General features: G+C 65.1%; 2 protein-coding genes across 3 annotated transcripts; one reads left to right on the plus strand and one right to left on the minus strand.

Moving 5' to 3' along the window:
- Nucleotides 1-498: 498 nt before the first annotated feature.
- Nucleotides 499-6,050, minus strand: LOC120324648 (phytanoyl-CoA 2-hydroxylase interacting protein). Its single transcript, XM_039388250.1, is given in 8 exon segments — nt 499-1,848; nt 1,971-2,088; nt 2,895-3,069; nt 3,771-3,954; nt 5,042-5,337; nt 5,339-5,421; nt 5,424-5,472; nt 5,973-6,050. Coding segments are annotated over 8 exon segments (1,518 nt in total). The 3' UTR covers nt 499-1,313.
- A 765-nt stretch (nt 6,051-6,815) lies between these two features.
- POLR3D (RNA polymerase III subunit D) lies at nt 6,816-10,476 on the plus strand. Of its 2 annotated transcripts, none has more exons than XM_039388255.1 (8): nt 6,816-7,004; nt 7,151-7,194; nt 8,106-8,251; nt 8,332-8,459; nt 8,535-8,706; nt 8,793-9,040; nt 9,646-9,798; nt 10,030-10,476. In XM_039388255.1, the coding sequence occupies exons 1-8, from the start codon at nt 6,831-6,833 to the stop codon at nt 10,150-10,152; spliced, it is 1,188 nt and encodes a 395-aa protein (XP_039244189.1). In that variant the 5' UTR covers nt 6,816-6,830; the 3' UTR covers nt 10,153-10,476. The 2 variants fall into 2 exon arrangements, with proteins under 2 accessions (XP_039244189.1, XP_039244188.1); XM_039388254.1 differs by having other exon boundaries at nt 6,830-7,004; nt 8,335-8,459.
- Nucleotides 10,477-10,905: the final 429 nt, after the last annotated feature.

Below are 10,905 nucleotides of genomic sequence, written 5' to 3' on the forward strand. Positions count from 1 at the left end.
TTTGGGGAGTGTTTCAGCCTTTCAGCGACAGGACAAGGAGTGATGGCCCATAAACTTAACCACAAATATCTCTCCAAGGGATGCCAGAGGACGGTGCCAGACTCTTCCCAGTGGTGCCCAGCGATGGGACAAGGCCACAAACTGAACCACAACTTGAGGAAGAACTTCTTTCCCTTGAGGGTGGCAGAGCCCTGGAACAGCTGCCCAAGGAGGGGGTGGAGTCTCCCTTTCTGGAGACATTCCAAACCCACCTGGATGTGCCCCCACCTGCTCCGGGTGACCCTGCCTGGGCAGGGGGGTTGGACTGGATGATCTCCTTCCATCCCAAACTTTCCTGTGGATCTGCGAGCTGGCGAGGGCAGGAGGGTTACCCGTGGCCGCCTCAGCACCTTGTCCCCTCCCAGTCCCATCCCTCCTTTCCCTGAGCTGGACTTTGTGGGGGGTCTGGAGCCACTGGCCGGGGTCCTGGCGGGGGACAGAGGCGCGTGACACGGCCGGTGGCGACCGCACAGAGTTTATTGAAACACCTCCAGCACAGCACAGGGATGCTCGGGGGGACGGGGGGAGTTGTTGTTCTACAGCGTGCAGGGGGTACACAGAGATGGGGGGGTGGGCACCCCGCGGGGGGGGAAGGGGTGGGCGCCCCGGGGGGGCCGCACGCAAGCGCCATGCTGCCGACGGCTCATGCGGGGGGGCGGCGGGGTGGGGGGGCACGGGGTGGGGGGGCTCAGCTCCACTCCCCTATTCCCCAGCTCCTCCGGCTGCCTCCGGGGCCACGGTTTGGGCAGCACAGGGTGGCAGAGCAGAGAGGGACAGCACGAGGGGTCCCCCACACCGCTGCAGCCCCCACTGCAGGAGGGGGGGGGTCCCTGTCTGAGCACCCCGCTGTCCCAGGAGCAGCCTAAAACCGGGGGTGCTTCCAGCCTCTCCACTGAACCCCCTGGGGTGGCCAGGGAGCCCCAGTCCCGGCTGGCAGGACCGGGGCTCCCCAGGAGCTGCACAAACCCGGGGTCAGGGGGATGCAGGGGACACCGGAGGGGAAGGGGGTCCCGCAGCAGCTGCGCGGAGAAGGGCAGAGCGCGGGGCTCATGCCAGCGAGGGTGATGCCGGTCGGCCAGTCCAGGAGATGAAGGCTTCTTCCCTCGGGGCACAGAGCAGCACGGTGGGCTCTGCCTCCCTGCCGGGCGAGCATCCCGCCGGCTCCTTCCTCGTGCCCACCCGCGTCCTCCGCCCACCAGTGTCCGTGGGAGAAGCCCCCAGGGCGGGCACCCGTCCCCCTGCCCGGCCCTGCCCGCCTCCTCCTCCTCCCCCCTTTAACGCCCCACGCTGATGTTGCACGTCTTGCAGCTGGGGTCCTTTTTGGCGTTGGCGGTGGAGAGGCTCATGAGCTGGTGGCCGCTGATCTCCCCCAGCACGCCCAGGGCGAGGTCCACGGGCTCCGTGTATATGACCTCCAGGATGCTGTCCTGGGCATGGCGGTACACCAGCTCGCCCTCCTCCACGCAGCACGTCAGGAACTTGTTGGAGGAAATGTCCAGCTGGGGGAGGCGCTCCCGGCAGAAGAGATCCCCGGAGGAGCCCTTGGGCGCCAGGACCAGCACGACGTAGTGGTAGGCGGTGTACATGCAGTAGAAGTCCGCGAAGTAGAGGTTGGTGTTGGGGTTGAAGAGGCGCTGGGCCGGGATTTGGAAGCGGTACCGGCCGTAGGGCGAGTCCTGGGGGGGCTGCCCGGTGTTGAACTCGGTGTTGCAGCTGAAGAAGATGCCGTGCAGCATCCCGCTGGTGGGGGAGCCGTGGCTCCCGCTGTTGTCCTTCAGCGACGGCTTCATCACGTTCCCGCAGTGCATCCTGGCGCGAGGAGGAGGAGGAGGAGGAGGAAGAGGAGGAGGAGGGACACACAGATAGGCACAGGCAGGGTCAAGGGGTGCGCCCTGGGAGTGGGGGGAGTGGGGAATGGGGGCTGGGGGTACCTGACGTGCTGGAAATACTCCTTGTGCTGGTTGCGGTAGAAGACGGAGAAGCGCAGCATGCGGCCGGCGATCAGCTCTGCCTTCTCCTGCAGCTGGGCCAGGTGCTCCTTGGCATAGTCTGGGGGCAGCGATGGGGACATCAGGGCGTCTCCATCCCCCTCCGGCAGCCCTTCCCTGCCCGCAGCTCCCCGCACCTCCCGCCTCCCACTCATCAGCTGCCGCTCCAACCGGCCCGGCTTGTGCCAGCTCCCGGCATCGCCCCCGTCCTCCTCCGGGCTCCTGCATCCCGGCACTGCCCCCGTCCTCCTCCTGCCTCCCAGCTCCCAGCATCAACCCCATCCTCTTCCCAGCTCCAGGCTCTCTGTATTGACCCCACTCTCCTCCGAGCTCCCAGCTCCCAGGATCATCCCCATCCTCCTTCTCGGCTCCTGACCCCCAGCATTGACCCCCTCCTCTGTCCCGGCTCCTGGGAAGGCCCCCATCCTCTGTCTTGGCTCCCAGCTCCAGGCATTAATCCCCTCCTCTCTCCTGGCTCCCAGCATTGCTCCTTTACTCCCTCCTCGTTCTGGCTTCCAGCATTGCCTCCATCCTCCTCCCAGCTCCCAGCGTCGTCCCAGTCCTCCTCATCTTCCCAATTCCGAGCCTCCCCCGTCCTCCCTCCTGGCTCCCGGCTCCCAGATTTGCCCCTGTTCTCCTCCAAGCTCCTGGCTCCTGGGATCGCCCCCATCCTCCTCCCAGCTCCCGGGTGGCCCCCATCCTTTTCCCAGCTCCGGGCATTGCCTGCGTCCTCCTCCTCCTCCTCCCAGCTCCCAGCACTGTCCCCGTTCTCCTCCTGGCTCCCGGGAGGTCCCCCATCCTCCCTCCCGGCTCCGGGGATCGCCCCCATCCTCCCTCCCAGCCCCGGGCCGCCCGTGTCCCGCTCACCCCCGGTGCAGAACTCCACGGTTTCGCTCCAGCCGGACACCAGGTACTCCCCGTCGCTCTGTTTGACGGCCGTTTGCACGGCCACGCTGTACTCGGTGCGGGGGCTCAGGAACCAGTGCCCCCGCACCGTCATGGGCAGCGGCACCGCCTTGGCCACCAGCTTGGTGGGGACATCCTGTGCCGGGGGGCGGGGGTCAGGCGGGACAGCATCGCACCGCCCCAAACCCCCCCCCCGCGCCCAGGGGATGGTGCCAGGGACCGAACCCCCCCCAAACATCCACCTCGGGGCACCCAAAACACCGCGCTGACACGTCTCCTGCTGCCCCCCCCCAGCTCTGTCCCTCCCTCCCCGTCCCCGCACAGCGATGGGGGCACAGGGTCCCCCCCCGGAGGGCGGGGGTCTCGGGGACCCCCCGCTCCCGGTGGCATCTCGCGGTGTCAATAGGCCACGGAGCAGCTCCGCAGTGCAGAGCCGTTTCTGTGGCAACGGCGGATGCTGAAGTCGGGAGATAGAGGGGGAAAGAAAATATCCCACCCCCCCACCCCTTATTATTGGGGAGGAGAGAAAAAAATAATGTTAAACATTAAATAGCATCACCGTGGCAACGGCGCTGCTAAAAACGGCCCCGAATTAGTGACTCGCTGCACGGGGAGGGGGAGTGGGAGAGGTTTGTGGCTCTGCTCCCCCGCGGGGGCTTGGGAAGGGGGTCCGTCACCCCCTGATCCCCATCCCAGTGCCCTCCACCAGCGTGTCCAGAGTGGGGAATGACCCCAATCAGCGTGGGAGTGGGTTAAAAGCCAGTTCCCTCTCACCAACCCCATCTCCTCACCCCGGACAGGGGGTCCCACATCCCCCCCCCCCCGCTCCGGGCTCACCCGGTGTTTGAACTTGTTGGAATTCTTGTTCTCCTTCTTGTTGAGGTCGATGAAGTAGTGAGTGACCCTCTCCAGGTCCCCCTTCTCCATGGCCCAGGAGATGCGGAAGGAGTCGCAGGTGATGTTGTTGATCTCGATGTTCTTGGGGGTGGAGAGCAGCTCCATGGCCGGAGGGGCTGAGCTCCTGCGGGCACGGCGCGGGTTTTGGGGGGGTGCCGAACAGCCCCCCGAGCTGCCCACGTCGGCAGCTGCCGGGGCCGCTCCCCCCGCGGCGGAGCAGATGGCACCGGGGGGGTGGAAAAGCGGCCGGCAGCCAGGAATAGGCAGCGCGCAGGCAGGAGCAGGCAGCGGGACGCCGGGGAACAAGCCCGGTCGGGTGCGGGGGCCCCGGCCGCTCCCCCGGGTGCCGCGGGGCCCCGGCGCGACGCCAGCGGGGGTTTCGGGGTTTGCTCAACACCCGGGGTGGGGAAAGAAAAACAAGGGGAGCCGAGGGAGTGCTGGGAGAGAGGGGAGGGTTGGACGCGGGCACTGGAAAAGCTGGATCCGCCTTTTTGCCCCGGCCCGTGCCTCAGTTTCCCCCCCTTCGCTGCGCCCCCCCAGGGAGCCGCTCTGAGGGGTGGGGGACACGCGGTGACACCCGTGACGCGGGAAGGGGGTGATGCGCAGAGGGGGTTGAGGGGGTGGGTGCCCCCCACCCTGCGTCCCGGTACCCCCGGATTGGTGCGGGGGCAGCCGTGCCCGATGTACCCAGAGCCCCCCGCTCCCCGCGTGCCCACGGCCACCCACGCCGGGCTCATCCGTGAGTGTCCCTGTCACTCGGCCACCCACGGCCACCCACGGCCACCCAGCGTCCCCCCCCTCCATCTGCGCAGAGCCGGGGGTCACCCCCAGCCCCACTCGACACCCCCCAGCCACCCCAAGCAGGGTGTCACCCAACAAATCCGCCCCCCCGCCAAACCCTCGGGCACGGCAGAAGGTCACCGCGCCGGGGACAAGGTGCCACCTCGCTGCCCCATTCCCGTGCCCGGCGGTGGCGCAGGAATTCCGCACCGGGATTGCTCCAGCCAGATCGTGTCACCGCGTCCCCGTGTCCCCGACACCCCGTACCCCTCAAAAATCCCTCAGCAAGCCTTCCGTGTCCCCACGCCCCACCTGCCCCCCATATCCCTGTGCCCCCCGGGCATCCCTCAGCGATGCCATCGGGATGTTGTCCCGACGCCACCGGGATCTGGCGGCTGCTCCGGGTGTCCCGGTGCCGGTGGGGCCCTTACCTGGCCGTGCCGGGGGGCTGCCGGGACGCGGTGGGATGCCGGTGGAGCGGCAGGGTGAGAGAATGGAAGGGGCGGCAGGACAGGGAGCCCCGGCGGGGCTGATCCAGGCGGGAAGGACGGAGGATACCGGTGGGATCGCGGTGGTACCCGGCGGTGCCGCGTCGCTGCCTGCGGCTGATGCGACTGGGATCCTCCCAGCCAGCTCGGAAATAGCAAACACCCTCCAGAGGAGGGAGAAAAGAGGGGGGAAAAAAAAAAAAAAGGGAAAAATAGATATCCAAGGAGCAGGGAGAAAAAAGGGGAGGAAGGAAAGGCCTCCCGGTTCTGCCCAGGGGATGGAGGGACGCGTGCGGCGTCAGTTGATGGAGGCAGAGCGGGAGTGTGTGTGCATTGGTGGTTGGTGGTGGGAAGGTTCTGCCTGTACCCTCCCGCTTTTAGGGCTGGGGGATGCGGGGGGTGTCCCGGTTGTGCCGCACCCCCCATCCATCCCCAAAAATGTGATGGATGAGGTGCGTGGGGATGTTGGAACCCACTCAGGACCCCCGTGGGAAAGGGGGTGGGGCCCCGAGGGGGGGTGTGTGTTTTGCACTTAGTGAACACGCTTTTTAGGGGACACACGTTTTTCGGAGTGGGGGCGAGCACCCCAAAAAACTCATCGTCCTCCCAAATTTCTCAGTGGGGGGTGCCCCACTCGAAGGGGGGACAGGCTGGCTGGAGGGCTTTAGAGGACTCTGAGGGAGTGCCTGCACCCCAGGAAGCCGTGGGGGTGTTAAATGACGGGGTGAGTGACCCCTCTCCCCACCCCCAAAAAAAATCCCCCTGCTCTGCCCCCCGTCTCCGGTCCCGAGAACCGGGCACTGCCCGCCACAAAGATGGCGCCGCCGGCGTCACGCCGGGTGGGGACACGCCAACCACAAAGATGGCGGCTCACTGGCAAGGCCCGCGCGCCCTCAACAAACATGGCGGTAGCGGCGTCGCCCCGGGGAAGGGCGCGTCGTTCGCCACGCATGCGCGGTGGGGGGCGGCCCCCCGTGGCTGCCCGGGCAGGGTAAGGGCCGGCGTGGCCGGAGGGGGGGCGGTTTTTGGGGGGGTCCAGGAGGGTCCGGGGGGGTGGGAGAAGGGGAATGAGACCCCTGGGGAGAACGAGGCGAGGGGGTCCTGGTTGGGGGTGTATCGGGGGGGGTGAGAAAGCTGCAGAGGGGGATAATAGCGGGTAATGGTGGGGACTGAGACCCCGGGGGGGTGGGAAAGAGGGATCCTGGGGGAGCGGGGGGGGCTGAGAGCCTTGGGGAGGGGGTCAACGGGGGTCCTGGGGGTCTGAGACCGCTGGGGAAGGGGGGCAAGGGAGTCCTGGGGGGTGCGGGGGGGGAGTCTGAGACCCCTGGGGAGGGGGGTGCGAACTAATTTTGGGGGTCTGAGACCCCTGGGGAGGGGGGTGCGAGCTGATTTTGGGGGTCTGAGACCCCTGGGGAGGGGGGACGAGTGGGGCTTGTTTGGGGGGTCCGGGGGCAGTGGGGTGGTGAGACAGCTGGGGAGGGGGTTGCAAGTGGGTCCTGGGGGGTGCAGGGGGCAAACGACTCCCCCCTGGGGAGGAGGCTACAAATGGGCCCTGTCTGGGGGTGTATGGGGGGGCTGAGCCCTTTGGGAAGGGAGTCCTGGGGAGGAGGGGGGCACATTGTTGGGTGGGGGATATGATTGAGCCCCGTTTAGGGGTGCAGGACCCCCACCCTCCTGAAAGGGGTGCAGGAGGGTGGTCTGACCCCCCCTGACCGTGCCCCCTCCCCACAGGATGGCCGAGGGGAGCTCTGGCAGCTCCGGCTCCCCCGGCAGCCTCCGCCCGGGGGTCTCGGGGGTCCCGGGGGCTCGGGGGGTGCTGGGCAGACGTCCCGCTGCCCCCCCCCTCACCCCAGGCCGCCTGCCCTCCATCCGCTCCCGGGACCTCACCCTGGGGGGTGTCAAGAAGGTGAGTCCCCCCCACACCCCTCCCCAAATCGGGGTCTCACTTTGTGCCCTTCCCCGACAAGGGGTTTGGGGACCCCTGGGGGGGGATTTGGGGTGCAGGGGGAGCTGTTTTGTGTGACTCGTCCCTCCCTCTGCTCTCGCCTGCAGAAAACCTTCACCCCCAACATAATCAGCAGGAAGATCAAGGAGGAGTGAGTAGCCCGGGAAGCGTTTTTGGGGACGATGGGGGTGGATTGGGGGGGGTCCACCCCTGGGCAAAATGGGGGGCACAAGGGTGGTTTGGGGTCTGGAGCATCTCCCTGATGAGAGACTGTGGGAGCTGGGCCTGGTTAGTCTGGAGAGGGAAGTGAGAGGGGATCTTGTCAATCTGTAGAAATATCAAATATCCATAGAAATATCTCATAAATCCGTGCAAATATCCATAGAAATATCTCTAATATCCATACAAATATCCATAGAAATATCTCTAATATCCATAGAAATATCTCATCAATCCATGCAAATATCCATGGAGATATCTCATTGGAGAGGGGATGCCGTCAATCCACAGAAATATCTCAAATATCCATAGGAATATCTCATCCAAGAGGGGATCCCATCGGTCCATATGAGTATCTCAAATATCCAGATAAATATCTCAAACATCCATACAAATACCTCACCTGAGAGGGGATCCCGTTGTTCCCTACAAATATCCTATTGATCCATACAAATATCACAGATATCCATACAAATATCCATACAAATGTCTCATCTGAGGGGGGGGATCCCATCAATCCATATCAGTATCTCCAAGGATTGTCAGAGGATGGTCCCAGACTCTTCCCAGTGACAGGACAAGGAGGGATGCCCATAAACTGAACCACCACAAGTTCCACCTCAACAGGAGGCAGAACTTCTCTCCGTGGAGCTGCCCAGGGAGGGTGTGGAGTCTCCCCTCTCTGGAGACATCCCAAACCCACCTGGACGTGTCCCTGTGTCACCTGGGCAGGGGGGTTGGGCTGGGTGACCTCCAGAGGGCCCTCCCAAAATAAAAAGCCGTGCCCTGGGACGGGGTGCGGGGGCAGGGATGGGGGTGATGTGCTCCCTCCCCGTTCCACAGGCCCCGGGAGGATGTTTCTGTCAAGAAGGAGAAGAAGGAGCGGGACCGGCAGCGGGACGGGCACGGCCGGGGCCGGGGCCGGCCCGAGGTCATCCAGTCCCACTCCATCTTCGAGCAGGGACCTGCTGAGATGATGAAGAAGAAGGGTAAGGGGAGCTGCCCCCGCTCTTTTGGGGGGTCTGGGGGGTGTGCCAGGGGGTCACCCAGGGCTGCTCCCCTCTCCCAGCAGGCTCCTGGGACAAGGCCGTGGACGTGTCCGACTTCGGCCCTTCCCACATCATCAACATCAAGAAGGAGAAGAGGGAGACGGACGAGGAGACGAAGCAGATCCTGCGGATGCTGCAGAAGGACGACGTGCGTGGGCGCGGAGGGGGCGGCCGTGGTGCCCCCCCAGGCTGGCACTGAGTGTCCCCACTGCCATTCCCGCAGTTCCTGGACGACCCGGGGCTGAAGAACGACATCAGGAACAAGCCGGTGCAGCTCCCGCTGGCCCACTCGGGGTGGCTCTTCAAGGAGGAGGGGGCAGAGCAGGAGGACCCCCAGCCGTGGCTCCCGGGATCCAAGGAGGAGAAGATGGAGCTGGACCCACCAGCAGTGAAAGGTGGGCTGGGACTGGGGGGACACGCAGTGGGGACAGGCTGGGGGAGCCCCCCCATTGCCCCCCGTGCCCACCCACCCTCTCTGCAGTGAAAGAGGAGCCGTGTGAGGAGGAGCCCAAGGTGTCCCAGCCCAAGGGCCCGCCCGGGTTCCCGCGGGACGTGCCGGTGGCGGAGCTGCTGCAGAGGCTGAGCCTGCAGGCCGAGGAGGAGCTGCTGTTCCTGCAGCTGCCCGACACCCTGCCCGGGCAGCCCCCCACCCACGACTCCAAACCCATCAAATCCGAGCTGCACAACGAGGACGGGCAGGTGGTGGTGGTGAAGCAGGAGAAGAGCCAGGTGGGGGCTCGGCGAGGGAGGGGTGGGATGGGGGTGATGTGTCCCCCCAGTCCCATGGTGTCATCCCCCCATCCTGTGGTGATGTTCTCCCCCATCCCATAAGGATGCCCCCCCATCCCTTAGTGGTGTCCTTCCCTCTCATGGTGTTGTTACCCCCCCCCATCCTGAGGTGTCATTTCCCCTCCAATCAGTGGTGTCATTCTCCTTCATCCCATGGTGTCATCTCCCTCAGTCCCATGGTGACTTCCCTCCCATCCCGTGGTGTGATTCCCTCCCATCCCGTGGTGGTCATTATCCCCACCCTGGTGTCCTTTCCCCCTCCGTCCCATGGTGTCCTTTCTTCCCCATCCCATAATGATGTCACTCCATCCTGTGGTGTCATCTCCCCCCATCCCATGGTGTTCTTTTCCCCCTCATCCCACGCTGATGTTCCTCCATCCCATGGTGGCATCCTCCCCATCCCATGGTGTCATCTCCTCCAATTCCCTGGTGTCCTTTCCCCTCCAATCCCGTGCTGTCCCCCCATCCCATGGGGACATCCCCCCCGTCCTGTAGTGCCATTCTCCTGTATCCCACGCTGTCCTTTCCCGTGGTGGCCGTGACAGGAGGCGAAGCAGGCGGAGAACACATGCACCCTGGCCGACCTCCCTGAGGGGCAGGTGGGGAAGCTGCTCATCCGAAAGTCGGGGAAGGTGCAGCTGGTGCTGGGCAAGGTGACCCTGGACGTGACCATGGGCACTCCATGCTCCTTCCTACAGGTATGGGGGCACCCCCTGCTCCTTCCTACGGGTATGGGGGGCACCCCGTTTGGTGCCCTGGGGAGGGTCGTGCTGCCTCTCCCTGTGCAAGCAGCGGGGAAGGGTCCTGCTGGTCCCCCCTGGGGACACCTCCAGGCTCCTCCTCCTTCAGCAGAGACCCTCTCCCACCCTTCTCCCAGGGGATTCCCATGGGACTGGGCCGCTCAGGGGTGTCTCTCCCCTCTGGGACAGGAGCTGGTGTCCGTCGGCATCGGGGACAACCGGACGGGCGAGATGATCGTCCTGGGCCACGTGAGGCACAAGCTGGTGTGTTCCCCGGATTTCGAGGCTCTCCTGGAGCACAGGCACCGGTAGCCGAGGGATTCTCAGCCCCCCCAGCCCGTGGGGACAGTCCCTGCACACCCTCAGCCCCCCCCCAGATGTGCCTTTGGGGTGTGGGGAGGGGTCCTGTGCAGCTCCGACCTCCTCCCAGCCCCATGGGGGGTCAGGGGCATCCCCCCAAAGCTGCTGCTTCCCCCCCTCTGTGCCAAAGGGGGGTTTTTTGGGCATGTGGGACCGTGGGGTGTCCCCCCCTTCAGCTCCCTGGTGGCTGTGGATGCACTGGTGGGGGCGGGACACACGTCAAGGGGGGAGGAACATGGAATAAAACATGGAATAAAACGTCTTTTCCCCCCTGTGTGGAGCTGCTCGGGTTTGTTCTGCCACCTCTGCTGGGCAGGGGGGTGGGATCCCCCTGCTCCCACCCCATCCCATCTTAACCTGCACCCATTTTACCCCCCAATTCCATCTTACCCCCCTCCTGCCCTATCCATTTTACCTCCCATCCCATCCCATCCCATCCCATCCCATCCCATCCCATCCCATCCCATCCCATCCCATCTGTCCCATCGCATCTCACCCCATCCCATCCCTGCTTCCCACTCCATCCCATTTTACTCCCCAATTCCATATTACCCCCTTTCCTTTCCCATCCCATCACACCCCCCAATTCCATATTATCCCATCCCACCCTCCCCTCCGCCTCTCTGGCCACGCCCCTCCCTCACTGGCCCCGCCCCTCCCGTCTGACAACGCCCCTTCCCCTTGGCCCCGCCCACCCACCCATGA

The sequence above is a fragment of the Pipra filicauda genome, unplaced genomic scaffold (assembly GCF_003945595.2).
Source record: "Pipra filicauda isolate LSUMZ 115617 unplaced genomic scaffold, ASM394559v2 scaffold629_size504944_pilon, whole genome shotgun sequence".
Classification (NCBI taxonomy): domain Eukaryota; kingdom Metazoa; phylum Chordata; class Aves; order Passeriformes; family Pipridae; genus Pipra; species Pipra filicauda.